Source organism: Pundamilia nyererei, unplaced genomic scaffold (genome assembly GCF_000239375.1).
Source record: "Pundamilia nyererei isolate P.nyererei 1_Seehausen unplaced genomic scaffold, PunNye1.0 scaffold00008, whole genome shotgun sequence".
Lineage (NCBI taxonomy): Eukaryota > Metazoa > Chordata > Actinopteri > Cichliformes > Cichlidae > Pundamilia > Pundamilia nyererei.
The window spans coordinates 6,488,547-6,506,190 of NW_005187409.1; the positions used below are offsets into that span (position 1 = coordinate 6,488,547).

Sequence of the window (17,644 nt, forward strand, 5' to 3'; positions counted from 1 at the left end):
ACAGATTTGCTGTTTTTTTAATTAAATAAAAGCTTTTAAATTGTTTCATGCAATGAACAAATTTAAATAACTAATCTATGGCTACAGATCTCTGGCTCAGCCTACTGAGCTGTCTGAGCCGTAGATAAAGTGTTGGGACCCAAGTTGATTAACTTTTTGGACTTGTATTTGCGTCATCCGGTTCTGCTAAAACCTGTAAAGTTTTTTATTAAATCCACTTTTCTGGCTCTTCCAGAGAAAGCTCTTCCTGTTATCCTCTGTAAACAGGGAGACAGATGAATGCGGGTCCCAGGGGCTCCTGTCCCATATTCTCTAATAATTTTGCACGATTCCCAAATGTGGACTCGTGCGGGATGGCTGAGAGACGGCATCCAAAACAAACAAGAAGAAAAGTGAGAGAAAAACCCTGCAGAGCACCAGACGGATGTGTTTGCCTACTCCAAAGTCAGAAGCAAATATGGTGTTACCGGAATAGCAGTGTCTCTCACAGTGGCTCTGGAAGTCATATTTTTGGGCACATATAAAGCAATTGTCAAAAGGACGTCACAAGTTGCGTCTGTGCCAAAAAAAATGGGCTATACAGGCTCCCAGTGGGAGGCAGAGTGACTGACTCACGACAACTGCTCATCTAATCACCGTGCTTTTGTTCTCCTACTTACAACAAACTCAAGGCTCACACTTCTTGGGTTTTACTCTTGTTGTCTTTGTCATACGATGACATCTTTCACTCTTTCTGAATCAGAAAGGCAGAGGGAAAAAAAGAAGCATGCATCAAATCCCGAGTGCTTCTTTGGCTCCCAGCAGGCTCTCTATGCAGCCTGTCGCAGTATATTTTTAGCTGTCTGCGTAAATGTTCAGAAGAGTGGACAGATCTTCAGACAGATGTGCCCTGTCGTCACCCCGCTCTCCTCTTTTTGCTTCTAAGTGACGCAAGGCCGGACGCACAGGGCAACAAGCCTCATCGCATAAATTCTCATGCATGTTCATGGATATTTCTGTGCATGCACACACAAGCAGAGGAGCAGTGCCAGAAGGTTGACGTTTCATTCATGAATCCAATTCTTATTTATGGCTGCATCTTATTGTTCTGACTTCTAACCTCTTCAGCTGTCAAAGCTCTATTATGGCACTTAACTAATCTGTGTCTGTCTCTTTATACTGCAAAACGCAGACTGTACAACTTTGATGAACCTAAGATATTCAACAAATCGATACAGTCAGTCAGATGTGAAAATGACTTATCAGTTCTATCTTTGCACAGAGGGCTTTACTGTGACAAAAATTCTCTGTAGTTTCTTTGTTTCAAGTTTAATGAAAACTAAGAGCACGGGTTCCAAATATAAGGCCTGGTCCCAAAATGTGCCTGCGGTGACTGTTATTAAATTTATTTATGAAACCGCCTTTTTTTTATGTGGATATACTACATATGTAGCATGCATTACATTGTTTAGTAAAAAATTATTTTGATGTTTAGCAACATACATAAACATACATAAAGTGAAAACAAGTTTGTTTTCCAAAAATAAATAATACTTAATAATAGTTGGGCAGCCAACTGATTAGCTACCGTAACACTCGAGTGCGTTTAACTATACTGGTAATGTGTAATTATGACCTCAGCTAAGAAACTCAGACAAGAGTAGCATGAGAGATGTTTACTTTGATTACACAAACATTATGTAGGAGTCGATAATGGATAATAGATATTTGTTTGTAAATAACTGGGCACGAATAACCTGAGCTTGTTTTATAATAATATAGTGTAGTATATTTCTAACTAACTAGGTAATACTCCCTTTAAAGATATAACACGTTTTGGGGTCAACCTGAAACAACGACAAATGCGAAATGTAAAACTGAGATCAGAGGTCAAATATAAAATGACATTTGGACGTCTGGAGTACCCATATACCAGTATCAATACCTGAATGTTTCCAATACAGTCAAAGGCAGCAGAATTTCAAGTAAAGTTTTAAATATAAAAGACATTTTATGAATGTTTGACCTTATTTAAGATCATAATAACATGATATTTAGAATATATGGCAGTAAAAAGGCAGTAAGAAATATTTTGATAAACTGCTTTATACAGAAGCCTTCATTTCTAAAATATAAGGGTTTCTGTCAATTTCTGACCATTAACTGAGAATTCGTTCAAAACTTTTGGAGCTGTCGTGTTTTAAGGACAGAACTATTACGTCCTTGGCTGAGGTAATCGTGCTCAAGTTCTGAAGGGTTAGGGTCAGGGTCTAACAAAAAATTATCAATGCTTTACATTTTACATCCACAAGAAGCTAGTATAGGTTACCAACAAAAAGGTCTTGGGTTCAAATTTCTGTGTTGGAGTTCGTGCATTCTCTCTGTTGGTGTTAATGGGACTGGCAGCCTGTTTGCGGTGCACTCCTCCTCTTGCACCCATGATCCAGAACTTGATAAGGGAAAGAATTTATAGTAAAGTATGGATTTTATACCTTATGTAGTATTTTTGTTTTGTTTGTTTCTTTTTAAAAGTAAAATCATGTGCTGTGCAGCAGCTTTTGGACCCAGTATGGAGGAGAGGGAAAAATGTGAACTCAAAAACCGCTTTGATGCAGGAGCTTTTTCAAAATCTCAAACATTGAAGGAAGCACTGGAGTCAGGAATACAAAACAATAGAAATCTGGGGTAAATCACGGAGGGGAAAGACACATTAATGCTATTTTCAAACAATTTTAAAACAGTGAGAGAGATTATTCACAAGTGGAAAACATCCAGTAGTGGACGTCCCAGCAAACTCACCCCAAAGCCAAAGAAACTGTAAAACCCCCAATAGTTACATGTGAGACACCACAGGCATCAGTTATATGCAGAATTTAGAAAAAAGACTGAACAAGCATAGTTTGTTTGTTTTAGCCCCAATAAACATATTCTAGAAACATAGTTTTATGTTAATAACATATTATTTGTACAGTAACATAGATAGGGAGCGCATAACTTCAGGAAACATGGAGCAAGGAAACACACAGCAGTGATCGAGGATGCGACAAAGGACCAGAGGAAGATGTAAACAGTTTACACACATGGTAATGAGGTGAAGGTTAAATAGGAATACAATATGAACTAAAACCAAGAACAGAATTAGAGGGAAGAACCAAATGCAAAGAAACACAATCAGGAAACATTATTTTAAAAAGCCCAAAGCTTGGAACTGGGTACTTGACTCAGGAACCCGAATACATGGACAACTGTTCAAAGAACTGCAAAAGTTAAAAGAAGACATATTTAATTCAAAATTCATCGAAAGCTTTCTTTTTTGATATTTAGTAATTGTTTGGGAGGTTTCCCAGTTGACTCCCTCCTGCTTGGCAGCTCTTCGTCTAGTGAAACTCCCACAGGCAGTAGGAACATTGATGTTCAGTGTGTGAACTCATAGGCAGCCTCTCTCTCTTTCGTTGTTTCCACTTAAAATGATTTATTCATTCAGTCTTGCTTTTCTGTTCAGGAGGAAGGCTTTGCCGTCCAGCAGGCTCAGGTTTTCACGTGCTGGTTAATAGAAGCTGGCACTGCTGTGTAGCAGCACTGCAAATGATGTTTGTCAATTATGGATGTGATAGGTTCGCTTTCCTGTTGACTGCAGCCCTGCACTCTCAACCATTCGACTGAATTCTTTTGCAGGGTAAATATCCAGCACGCAGTGGGAGGAAATTCATCGGCTCCATCCTTCTGAAATTCTTCCCCCATACATTTCATTTCCTTCCGGCCTCCTTTGACGTCAGGGTGTGAGTCTCGGTTCATCCTCTGCAAATACCACGTGTGAAGGTGAACGTCAGCAAACACGACGGCAAAACGCAAACTAAAACGCCAACTCATTCGGGCCAACACGCAGGCTTATTCAAGACAAGCATAGACAGCCACATGGAGGATACTGTCAGGGAGAGAGAAGTGCCGGAGCGATGGGTTTCAGACAAAGACTGAGTGACAGCAAATTAAAAAGATGCAAACACACAAAAGAGAGGAATAAAAGCAGAGGCAGCAGAAGTTAGATAGAGAGTTGGGGGAGAATGAGTGGGCACACATCATCAAAGTCTGACGATCAGAGAAATTCTGGCTGTTAATGGCCTGGTTCCTGCACCGGAAAAACACTAAATATGTCCCATGACCACCCAGGCAGCTGCTTTCCGCCATGGAGGGCAACCGCCCACAGTTCTGCCATGAAATTGGGACTTGAGAATATGGGAAGGGTAATTACATTGGTCACGATGAAAGTTTTTCTGCAGGTGGTTATCAGTGGCAGGAAAAAGCTGAGGGGAGTAATTTAATACTGCTATCTCATCTCCTCTAACAGTAGCGTGAAACTGTGACACACAGTAAAAAGTCCTTTTACATAACCAAAGCTCAAAACTGCCTTTAAAGTAGTTTTGTCACAGTTATACTGTGAAATACTTTCTGACCTGGTAACTGACTGCATCTAGACATATTGTAGATGTATTTCCTTTGAACATAACAGCAGAGACATTTCTTATAATAATGAAAGTAATTAAGAAAACACATGAATACTCTATAAATGGAGTTTAAAAAAAAACAAACCTTAAACTTACAAAGAATACTTATTTTCTCTTTTTCTTGCAGTCAAAAGTATAAAGTATTACTTCTCAGTTCAGTATTCAACAGCAAATTTTAATGAGACATACATTCACCAGTGATTTTATTAGGTACTTCAGAAAGGCCTTAATTCTTTGTGACATAAATTCAACAAGGTGCTAAAAACATTCATCAGAGATTCTGGTGCATATTCGCAGGACAGCATCACATAGTTGCTGCAGATTTGTGAGCTCTACATGCATTAATACACTGAACTGCTGTCATGTGATTGACTGATTAGACAAGCAGTTGAAAAGACATACCTGAAAAAAGGCACCGGTGAATACATATAACTCACTAACTCATTAAAACAGGGCCTTTTGTATTTTCTTATACCACATAATGTTTTTTTCACTCATACTTAATTCTTATAAATATATGCTGCATGATTAAATATGAAAGATGATGATTACACGAATTGATTATATTAAGAGGCATTTAAGTCTTACACAGACATTTACAAATAGAAGACACAAATATTTACTGTAACTTTTTCCTGTTTTTCTTCCACATCACATTGGCAATGAATTAGCTTAGCTTAGCTTAGCTAGCTAACTAACTTTAAAAACAAACAAAAAACCAAAACAAGGTGAAACATCCACATTGCCTCTGCCTAGGGGTGGGTTTTGATTATCTATTTATCAATTAAAATCGATTCTGGCTTGGATAACGTGATATCGATTCATTAAAATCCTAAATCGATTTTTAAATATAAATTTATTTTGCCCGAAATGCCAGAATCTCAGGTTAAACCTCACGAAATTTCTACAACCACCAAACAGCTAAAACAGTCAGTGAGAGCAGGTACACGGATTCTGCACAAAGACGTAAACACAAAACGCGGACCCAAGGCATCCAAATCAGTGAGATGTCGCCTTTCTCACCCGACGGCCTGTACGCAGACGCAGACACGCCGTGGGCGCTGAAAGCCGACAGCTCACTGATTTTGAAGCGTCAGCGGGCGCTTTTTGTTTACCTCCTTTTTGCACTAGATTCTGAAGCTGCAGGTTTTTATCTCTCTCCAAACAATATTGACTGAACCAGCAACCAAAGATGATCCAAACTACTTTTTTCACATAAACTTCGTCACCCACTCCTACTTATAACCCACCAGTCTATGGTGTCGGCCGCTGTTTGTTTGTTTGTTTGTGTTTTTTTTTTAACTTACTTCCGACAAGAAAGCTTAATTTCTGCTGTTCAATACTGAACAAATTTAAACTTTTTAAAATTATGCAAAATTGCAAAAATGCTTAGCTGTGTCTCTAATCAAACCTCTGTAATTTTGCTTTGCTTAACTTCGTTTTTGACTGCACAATGTATTTAAGGTCATCTGCTATAAAAACCCAGCAAACCGCCTTCGTGTTTTTCTGTGTTTTATCCTCAGTTACTTTGACACAAAGGAATCAGCTGTGATGGTTACACCTTTGATAAAGTCTCACAAGTGTCAGCTTTCTTTTTATAGATATAAAAATATAGAAATGTACTGATAAGTGATCAGAATTATAATACCCGTATTTATGACTGTCTGAGGCAAAATTTCCCCGATTCGAATCGAATCGAATAAATTCGGGACCTTGTGAATCGGAATCGAATCGATTCTAGAAATCAGTGATGATACCCAACCCTACCTCTGCCTATTAGTAGGTTATTGAATTAAAAACAACAACCTTGTAATAAATCTCAAATGATTTATTTTTTATTTACAATATTTTACAACAACTTTAATTTATGAAGCCACGTAGAATCTTACCTAAACAGTATAAAATGTTCCTAGTTACAGGCTCTTAAGCTACATAGAAGTAAGTCCAATATTTTTCAAGGTTTATGGCTGTGGAGGTGTAGGAAGACAGGGACATCTATATATCAGAACAACAATCCCTGGCTCCTCAAATCTACATGTTGAAGTTTCTTGATGTATATCTGTGAGTGAGTGTCTGAATGTTAGACAAGGGACTGATACATAGAAAAAAAAGTGTTTGTAATGATGGGTGTAGTAAAAGTGCTTAAAAGTACAGGTTCATTTGCAATTTCTACAAGTTTTGATTCTGTTAGCTAAAAACTCTGGGGAAAACAAAAATGTTAATTGAAAAGTAACCAAAGGTCTGACTCACCTATTAACACTTTGGAGGCCTCTAAATTTATTTGAAAATATTCATGGTATGAAGTAAAATTTTGCATTGATCTATAAAGTTTTAGTAAAGAAACAAATTTGCTGACTCTGAGGATTTTTCCACGAATGACCCAGTAACAAAATCCACCTACCAGCATCTCTGAAGCTCTATAATTTAATACTATTATTTGTTTTAAATAAATGTAAAAGCATGTGAAAATTGCTCGTTGATATTTTTTACTGAGTTTTCACCTCTGAGTAGTTGCCAGGCAACAAGTAGACTCCAGGAAGTGCCTGGGCCTAGTCAAAAAAAATACTCTGACATATATCGCTCTGTAAAGCAGTAAACACACATTTATACAGTGTTTCTAAGAATCAAACATACCAAATATGATGTTCTTACTAGTGATCTTAAAAAGTGCAGGTTTTATTCCTCAAACTTTTTAAATTATTACACACCTTTTCCCCTCTTTTCAGTCTTTGAGCTAAGCTATTTCACAGAGCTATCTGGGAGTAGTGTCAATGTTCTCATCTAACTTCCTTTCAGATCAAGAACAAACTTTTTCACAGCTGATATTTAGAATTTTTATTCCAGTAAGGGGAGATTCTTCCTTTTTTTGTACGTGCTTTTGCGCAAGTTCTCACTGGGAACTGAGCCAGCATTGGCACACCTGTGGAGAAAGGAGGACAGGTAACACCAGGTGTCATGTAAAGCGGTCAGTAATTGTTTATTTAGTGGAGAAAAAGATTCAAACAAACTTCTCAGTACTTTTAAGGTTCAGAGAAGCTATTCCCGCAGATCACTGGGAACCGCAGGGAATAGGTTATGTCCCTGGTGGGTAAAGTCAATTATAATAAAATGGTTTTCCTTTAGAGTCAGCAGGTGTCAATATCACAAAGTAAAGACGTATTAAGGCTACTTTTAAACAATTTTGAAACAATGAGAGAAATTCTTCACAAGTGGAAAACATCCAGTGTTCCCAGCAGAAAGACGGAACTAGCATAGTTTGTTTGTTTTAGGCTCAATAAACACATTCTAGAAAGATGCATAGTTTTATGTTAATATTATATTATTTGTACCATATTTGTAACATATGACTCATTCATTTGTTATCAAACGTCAGTTATTGGCTTACATTTTTATGTGTGAGGATCACAGGACTAACTTGACTTGTGCAGATTTTTCAGATATTCAGTATTTTTTTTGTGGTACCTTTTTTGTTATAAAAAAAGACAGTATTTGTTGTGTAAAATGCAATTCTTAAAAAACTGATTTTTGTCACTTTTCAGTGAATCTGAACTACAACCAGAAGCAACAATCACATATTTTAATATTAAAATAAAAACAAGGCAATCTGTGAAAGTTGTGAATAATTATTTACATGGAGGCCAACCACGAAGTGTGAAGTTGGAGGCAACTCAGCTAAACTTCTTTTTGTGTGCACATGTTGCTGTTTATGTACGTGCACGTGTCCTTGCACTAGCAAACAGATGCGTGAGTGTGTGCATCATCATCATCATTATCATTAGCATGGTGAGAGTATCTGTTGAGGGGGTGTGCTGATTCCGGGACACATCACATATTCATCCCTGGTGTGCTCCCCGTTCTGCCCTGAATCATACCTCAGCCCCTCCCTCCAAACCCCCACACACACACGCGCACATCTCGAGAGCTTATTCATCCATCTCACTGTATATGTAATGCGACCTGATATAGCTGCCTTCTGCACATGTTGAGAAAAGTGACTGGCTTAACATAGCCAAGGCTGGGTACCTTGAACACACACTGCGTCTACTACACACAGTTATACAGATAATAAATATCCCCTCCCTTCTATAAACAAATATCCTCACTTTTGCACGACTCCCTCATTTTACTGGATGGAATATTCCATGCAAAGCCCTTATTCAATAGGTTATCAATTTCAGACTTGCTGAAAGACTTGTTGCATTATATAACTGTATGTCTTATGATTTGCTACTCAGGTTTCTGCTCTCTGCTTTCATCTGATTAAGTGTTCGTGTAAATTCATTATTGATTTTTTTGTTCTTTTGCATCATCCTTAGAGAGCACTTAGAGTGAGATTAGAGCAAAGACAAGAACAAAGAAAACTCCCACTCACTTCTGTGTAATTATTTCTTTATTTTTTTAATAAAGCAAAGCACTTCCATAACAGTTTTTTAATTTTTCATCAAAAAAAACAGACTCTAACGAATGTCACAGTATGTCTCATGTTCTGTTCTGAAACTCACAGTCATCATCGAGGTTTGGTTTCAGATTTAACATGTGGGGCCGACGTGGACTGTATGTCACAGTTAGGCTTCATTGGTCGTAAACAACACACATACACTTTTCCATAAACACATACTGGGGTTAGAAAGGTTCAGCTTATAAAGAGAAGAGATGGTTCAGAGTGTAAATGCTGCATGCAGTTTTAAAATACAGTTCTTGGTCATTTTTTGTGTGTATGAAGGATTTTTTTTTTCAGATTTCAGGTTAGAAAAAAAGCACATACAGACATGTAAAATAATAAAAAACAATATCAGGTAGAAGTGTAATAAAATAGGACTTCTGGACTTCCACACAACATGCATACAGGCACTCACTTTTCTAAGATAGATGAAGATCCGTTTCTTCCAGACTTTTCTAGACTCTCATATCTACATCACTTAAGTTTCACTCACACAACCACAACAGAAAATTGAAACCCACACACAAATCAGTTATAACTCCATGTCTGGGATATCGAAAACTTTTAGATTTATAAAGGGCAAAGTGATAATAGTGGAAATCAAGAGGCGCATATTTAATTTGCTTGCCATCCTTTTACAGTCTAAGCATCTCTTCTATCTTCACAAACAGCTGTTTACTACGATCAAAGTACAAATCCACCTAGTCTAAGATACAGTGTGCTGGATGCAAATGTACAGTGATGGTGTGTGGTATGTACAGATGGTTTGCTGGCATCTCTGAGATCACACAAGGTTTTGAATCTGAAGGAGGGAGGTTAGTCACTCCTGGTTGCATTGAAGTGAACACCTCAAACTGCTTTACTTCTCTCCTCCTAGATCTCTCTTGTTAATCCACATCTTTATCCTACTTCTGGTAATGCCAAATAATCTTCCTTTAATAATGTTAGTGATAATTGGATGGTGAGTACTAGTTAATATAGAAAACAGCTGGATAGTTTTACAACGCCTGCGCTGTTTACAGCTGTGATAGAAAAAAAAAAAAAGACATCTGGAGACCCCACCAGCTAACTTGGTAGTTTTCTGCCTTTGTGTTGTCACTGTCATTCAGCTCCGATGTCATCCTAAGCCTGTACTACGAAAGATCAGGTATTTCACAATCAATTGTGTCTGGCTCTACATCAGCTCAACTGACCTGGCACTTTTAAGCAGCTCCCTGCTGCCTTGCCTGTCTCCTGCTTCAGTGTAGCACCCCTTGCATGTGAGGAGGCAACTGAAAGGACTCAAGATCCAGGTTTTTGTTAATATTAGAAAGAGAAGAGGGAGAAATCAGAGAAAGAAACAGGTAGAAAGGAGAAAGGAGTTCAGCTGAAAAGGAAATGGAAGGAGAATACGAGTATGGTGAGGGTGAGGAGGTGGAGTGGGCGTGGAGTGATGGCTAGGGAGGAGAATGAGGGGAAGGCTTGGTCGTCATAGCTTGGAGCACAGTCCAGCTCAACACAGCGGACAGAGGAATCTTCATTGCCATAGTTGGTCCAGTATTCTTCTTGGTCGAGTTTGGGGAGGGCTGCCTCATCAGCTGACAGTTCATACTTGGAGGGGAACTGAGGCTTGACCGCAGGGAAAGGGAATGACTTCACTGTTTCTGAGCTCTTCTGGTACAAGGACTTTGATTTGGATTCGGGTTTGTTCTTGGAGAACCACCAGCGGGTCTTGGTACTGAAGGTGGTTGTGGTGGATCCAGCCAGAGAGCCGGGGTCAGGAAGAGGGCAGAGAGCGAAATCCATTTCTCGGAGGAATCGGAGGTCCTGACCACGACGTGTAGATGGGGAAGTGCACACAAGGTCAGATGAGGAGATGCGGGCCTTGCGGAACCACTCCCAAAGGGGACGTGCCTCACAGCCACAGGACCAGGGGTTACCATTGAGGCGGAGGAACTGGATGTCTTGGACATCTTTCATGGTCTGTCCTGGTAGCTCAGCCAGGGAGTTGTTGAACAGGTAGAGGATGGTAAGACGGCCAAGGTCACGAAAGGCCTTGCGGTTGACCTGCCTGATGCGATTGTCATGCAGAAGGAGACGGTCCAGGTTGACCAGACCCCTGAACACATTTTCAGTGAGGGTACGAATACGATTCCCATGCAGGAACAGATGGGTGAGGTTGACCAGATCAGAGAAAAGGTCATCATGCAGAAAATGGAGTTGATTTTCCTGCAGCAAAGTCAAAATGCAACATTTAGTGCTGGGAAAAAAGTGAAAAGTAAAACTATAGACTGCATATAAAAGATACACATAGTCTCCAATGCAGAAGTGACTTAAGCTTGCAATCTGTTTAGTTGTCAGAAGGGGGCGACTCTGCTGGTTCAATTCTCAGCTCATTAGACACTTTTGTGATGAGTTTGTGGTTTCAGTCACTAGTTTAATGTCTTACCATGCAAACCATGATGTTCACATTACAAACTATAATCCCACTAAGACTAAAATAAATGATGATGGATTGTATATATATATATAAAAAGGCTACTTCGTGATTGCAAGTTGCAGTCTTAAAAAACTTGAAACTAATGATTAACATCACAATGTTTACATCTCTATCTTTAATATACAGTCTATGAGAAAGACTAAAGCAGCTGGGTATGGTGGTTTTCGTTAAAGACTGCATACAACAGATTCAAGTCTTTGAATCCTGAAATCTAGAAATGATTGGAAGCTTACACAATGTGTGACACAAAAGCCGCCTTTAACGAATTACTGAACATCCAACATTTCTCTTTGAGTCAGCGATCAATATGAGCAGTAAAAAAAAAAAAATAAAAGAATATCTCACCTCCCTCTGATTGCAGTTATAATTTATGCACACGTGAGAAGTGATCTGTTTGAAAGTAGCTTTATAACACTGAGAAGTGACCTGCATTGTCTGAGTCACACTGAATGTGGGATGTGTTCTCTTTAATTCCCTCAGAAGGCTTTTTGGCAGGCAGTTATTGTCTGATTGGAAGAGAGTTTAAATTCAGGAACAGATGAGATCTCACTGTTAGCTGCCAAAAGCTGACAGCAACCAAAAAAATAATGCACATGGCATCTCTGCAAGCTAATTTTCAATGCATTAAAATCAAATCACTGCCTGTTATATTATATCTCTACTTTAAAAAACAAAACAAAAACTATTTGGATCTATTGTACTGGTTTTGAAGTGATTTAAAAAGATGACTTTAGGTTTTCTTTTTCACTTATTTTAAATAAAATTAACTTAAGGATGAATATGAAGTGTTGTAGTAATTTTCCTGCCTTCTACAAGTGGTGATTGTATCACCATCCTTGCCATCTATGTGTATTTTAAGTTTGGATTGATATTACTTCCTCTGACTTGTAGATACACTTGCTGAAAGTAAATGTGTGGACATGTGTTTTGTTTTTTCTTTTACAATTTATATTATTAGAAGATCTGTCAACTACCCACTTAGCTTACATTGATCATTATCTGCATTGAGTTTATAGTAATTAAATAAATCTATTGTCATATTGTAAATCTATCCTTATACGATAGTTTCAGTGTTTTTTAACTGCTCAATGGTTCTAATTTTCTTTGTAGATATACATTTCTGGATCTTTTTATTTTTACAACTTATTTTTGTTTGCATATAAATGCCTGTGGTGTGTGCAACTCACGCTTCAACACGTGCAATATGAAAGCATCAACGTGCGTGTGGGTGTGCAGCCTGTGCAAGCTTTAAATCAATTCTACAACACAACTAAATGTAGTAATTTTGCATACCCTTGATCATACCCATGTATTACTATCCAACATCTTACTGTGAACGTACTGGTCATCTTTTAGGTGTGTGTGTGTGTGTGTGTGTGTGTGTGTGAATGTTGTCTTTACCTGCAGATAGAGAAATTGCAGGCTGTACAGCTTGTGGAAGAGATCATGGGGGAGAGTGGCCAGCTTGCAACGATGCATATGCAGGCTCTGCAGCTTCTCCAAGCCCCTGAAGGCTCCACCTTCCAAGTGGCGCAGTGAAGGGTTGTCACCCAGATCCAGCTCTTCCAGTACCCTGAGGTTACTGAAGGCTCCGGCCTCAATCCATGTGATGTTGTTGCCATATAGCCAAAGCACCTGCAGAGGAATTCAACAGGACAGCAAAGAAAAATAAGAATAATGGCATGAGAGAGGAAAAATACATTTCTGCCCATAATTTTTATAAATAGTGTTGTCACTCTGCTCACTTGTGTCTCAAAGCCAAAAGAGTCTGCGCGAAGCTCTGTGATGCGGTTGTTCTGGAGGAAAACACGTTGTGAGTTGTAGGGCACACCGGCCGGCACTATGGTGAGGTTCTGGGACTGGCAGCTGACCGTCATGGGCGTAGGGTAACACACGCACAGCTTGGGGCATGCTGTGACCCCACCCGGCTTCACCACCACCAGCCACAGAATCAGCCATAGGGTTAGTCCACCTGGAAAGAGAAGAAAAAGGCAATGTTAGCATGAGAAAGCTGCAGGAGTAGCGGCTTGGAAAAACGTGCACATTGTGTGTGAGAAAGAGTGACTGGCAAAGAAAAAGAGATTGGATTCAGCTTTAGGTACCATTTCTTTTTCTTTTTGTCTGTCTGTCAAAACTTTTGTTTTGTTGTCAGTGATTCCTTTTAACATCGCTGTGCTCTTACCCGTGACCTGTTGATGGATTCAGAACCTTAGGCTTCATATATAATTCAGCAGCTTACATTACAAAAATCAATCACCCATTCATATCCACCTTATCACTTTACCTAAGTAGCAGTGGATTTTGTGACATGGTTACATAACCGTGGATTTCAGCAGTTTAGACTATAAATTAGCCACAAATCAAGAATCAAAATATATTTAAGAGGCAGAAACGAGAAGCACATTGCCTCCCTGTTACATTAACCCTGTTTTCTACTTCTCAGGCTGTTTCAACCAAAAGGATGTTTCCGCTGAAAGGTTGTCTACGCGGAGGGCACGCGTAAAACTAGTAACCAAACCCGGATCAGTTTCGGTTCTTATGATTAATTTAGCAGCTTCTTGGCATCGCTCAGATTACGGTGCACAAAAAAGTGGGCAAGGCGGGAAAAGTACATGCGTTAAATATTAACGAGGTTCCTTTTCATCTATTGTGCGCAAGATTTTCCAGCGTCTCACCCCTTGACCTCTTAACAAGTTGGACTATTAGCCGCGCTGGACGCTGAGAGACAGCTGCAACCAGAGCTCTGGAGTCAAATAGGGCATATGTCTTTCATATTTACACTAACGTTAAAGTAACGAATTGTGCGCGCAAAAGTCATGCTTTTATCTCTCCATGCGTAAAACAGTATGGAGAGCAGAGGAAAAAGCTTTGACCACGTGTAATAAATAACTTTTTAAGCAGATCACAAAATCTGTACCCCGGAGTGAGCATCCCTCACACGTTTCTTTAACTCTCATAATATGTAGCTGGCATATACAGTTTATATTCACAGTAAAATAATTAGAAAACAGTCAGACTGACTGCGCGTAAATCGAAGTCTACACTTTGTTTTTCTGTCTAACAAAGGCTGCTTAAACCCAAAATTACACGACAATATTCCCTGAAAACACTAAAAAAAACTGAAACGTGTTCAAAGGTAAGTAAAAAGGTGTCAGCTATAAGCACATGAATGCACCTGTAGAATCTGCAGATGCAAAATGGTGAGGAACTTACCCTTGTAGTTGCGGGCGCTGGAGCCCCTCACGGTGCGACGAGTTTCCATCTCGAACCAAAGCCGAAAGCGAGTTAGCCTGCACGGCGTGGAAGTGCCTGCTTGATGCTATCTCTGCTGAGGTTCAGCTCTGGTGACCGAGTCACTGCTGCTTCAGGCAGTGACGTACCGGAGTCCCGAGGAGCTTTTTATCCCCGTGGCCGGTCTTCGCCCACTGCCGTGGGTAGCGGAGGATCCTCTACGTCAGCCTGGGAGGAGGAGTTACCGGAGGAAGCGACTAGAAAGGCAATGGCAAAGCTTGTCACTGTCATCTTGGCGGCAGACCTCCACTGGCTGTCAAAAGAAAAATAATATAATTCAACATTAATCATTTATTATGCTGTGATAATGAAACACAACATAAACTAGAAATGTTATAATTTGTTTTTATAATTCGTTACATTTTCTTTCTGAGCATATATTAAATATTCTAACCACTCCCCAACGTTTAATACAAATATCCAGTATTTAGTTTAACTATTGCAATAATTTCTTTGTTCATCGTTTAAGACAACTCGCAGTGTGGGAGGATTGGAGGTGGATGGAGGTGACAAAAAACTAATTACTGAGAAAAAAGTAAGAATTATTGCTGCATGACTACTGCACATTAAACGAATTTGTGTGTAGCCTCGTGGCACATGTACTCTGGGGAGGTGGAGGTGGGAAAACTCATCTGGCCTTAAAGTCAAGTTATCGTTTCTCTTCTTCGGTGTAGGCCAGGCTGGAAAGAAGCCGATAGACGCCTACAGTTCAGAATAACAGATGAACATGAAAGGGAAACCCAGCGGTGGAGCGAAATCATCTACCACAGCATATGACCTGGTTATATTAGTGTGTGAGAAAGGGAGAGATAACACCACTGACATATCGTAGTAGTACAACACCTGCATATCAGGCTGCATTTATTCACACCAATCCTCTTTGTAAATGTCACATTTACCAAAGCAATGCATTATTAATCCTCCAGTGGACTGATGAAATGTGGATTTTCTTTGCGCTGTGGATGTGAATAAAGATGATGGGATGACTACCAGTAACAATGACACAGGGACACAGAGTACCCATTTGACTGAATAGGTCCCATAAGCCGCATCCTTGAGCCAATTTGGCTGCAGAACAAATGATTTGCTAGAAAAGGTGCGAAGCAGCGCGCACGGGCGGGACGTGGGATGGATGACAGGGGACATGGAGTTTTGTTTTGTTTTTTTCCATGTGAAATTAACTGTGTCAGGGCAAGGGTGGGCAGAGTTTACTCACAAGTGAGTCCTTCCTTCGTGGCACGGGTCAAGCCCAGGTCCAGCATGATGCGCATCATCTGTTCCCCAGTGAACACACGCTCACCAAAACCTGCTCCTTGAAGGTCATTTGTAACTCCAAGCTGTGAGCGAAGCGCAGGCAATAAAAACCGTCTGGAGTCACACGATTTCTTGGCGTCGGTATAGTGATTGGGGGAGGCAGCTCAACAAGGAGGCATTAGTGGCCTCAGCGGGGGTCTGTGGAATAGATAAGGTCGCGTGTGTGTGTGCACATGTAATGCACACAGGGTATTCTTGGCCTCAGGGTGAGTGGGGGAGGCAGCCAGCTCACCAACAAGTGTCCACCTTCAAGTGTGTGTCTGCCCACCTGCATGTGGGCGGCTCTTGGTGCCCCTTCTACAATAATGATCTAGTATCCATGCAGACTGAGACAATTTATGATTCATTCTTGTGTGTGTGTGTTTACATCGGCGCTTACCTGAGACTTACCTGAGTATGTGTGTGTGAGATGCCAAAGCTATGGCCCATCTAATCAGAACAAAATATTAAAATGGATAAATGTATGCAAGGACATACACACAGGCACACATCTATCTCCATTCCCAGATATATTCTCTCACTTGCCTGCTGTGTCAAAGTGAATCACTGGAACGCTGGCATTTGAACTGGTGTAAACACAGCATGTTCAAAGGATCTGTCCTGATCCTAAAAAAAGTGTTGGTGACTCTGTCCATAACCCCCACTCACACATACAAACATACACACACAGCTGAAGACCTTGTGTGAGGACTGAGTGCGGATCTCTGCCCACAGGGTGGAAATTCAAGGAGAAAACTCCAGAAACTTTGCTTTCATGGCTTCGCTCTCTCAAAGTTTGTCTCATTTACGTCAGGCTCTTTGTATTTCTCGACCTCTTGGTATGGGGGAGGTTAAGCTTATCATTAAAGGCATCTGAGGACCTAAACCCTGTGAGGTATTGCAAAAAGTCATTTGAATTGGTCAGCACAGCTAGTCCAAGAATCGTTTTCAAATCTCGGCCTTTTAATGCACTGTGAACTTGAAAGAAATGTATGAATCAGACAAGATGTGGGTGTCTTTTGGGACAGAAAAGGTCTGACAAGACTTAGCTAACGAGACAATGAATCATTTGATATTTTGTTTCAGTGTCAGTGGAGAAGCTTCAGCGTGTAAAGTTCATGTTTAGTTGTGTAATTAACGTGATGTATCTGAAACCAAATTCACTGCAAAACTGGGAGATGCAAAATAAGAGAAATCTAAAGTGTAGTTGTGTAACCTGTGCTTTAGTCACTGATAACTGAAATGGAAAGTGGTCCTCTTTAGGACTAAAAGTATGTGGACATGCAACAGGCCAAAATCATGACTTCATCTCATACAAACATAAGTAATTACTTTTACTTTTATTACTCTGGTTTAAAAACCTCTGTTTAAGCCTTTGCAGAAAATCTTAAGGAATTTGTTTTCATTCAGCTTCACAAATCTGTTAGGTGATAACTCACCCTCACTCTTTTAGTTCCAAAAGCATGAGGTTTAGGCCACAATGATTATGTTTAAAACAAGACAGACACAAACTGTGGCACGCAATAGGTCTCTTCTGTAGGAGATCAGGTGAATAACTTGGTTATCAAAAACTATCACCTTTCTTCACCTTGAGAAGCTCTTGGAATGCTTTTGTAATATGCAATCAGACATGCTTTTGCACTCTAAAGCTCTGTCAGA

The 17,644-nt window shown here is 39.8% G+C and overlaps 1 protein-coding gene across 1 annotated transcript; it reads right to left on the minus strand.

Moving 5' to 3' along the window:
* Positions 1 to 9,243: 9,243 nt before the first annotated feature.
* Positions 9,244 to 14,913, minus strand: rtn4rl2b (reticulon 4 receptor-like 2b). The gene is made up of 4 exons (XM_005723163.1): positions 14,615 to 14,913; positions 13,147 to 13,373; positions 12,803 to 13,036; positions 9,244 to 11,130 (listed from the first exon to the last, which is right to left on the minus strand). The coding sequence occupies exons 1-4, from the start codon at positions 14,661 to 14,663 to the stop codon at positions 10,285 to 10,287; spliced, it is 1,356 nt and encodes a 451-aa protein (XP_005723220.1). The 5' UTR covers positions 14,664 to 14,913; the 3' UTR covers positions 9,244 to 10,284.
* Between the last annotated feature and the right edge of the window lie 2,731 nt (positions 14,914 to 17,644).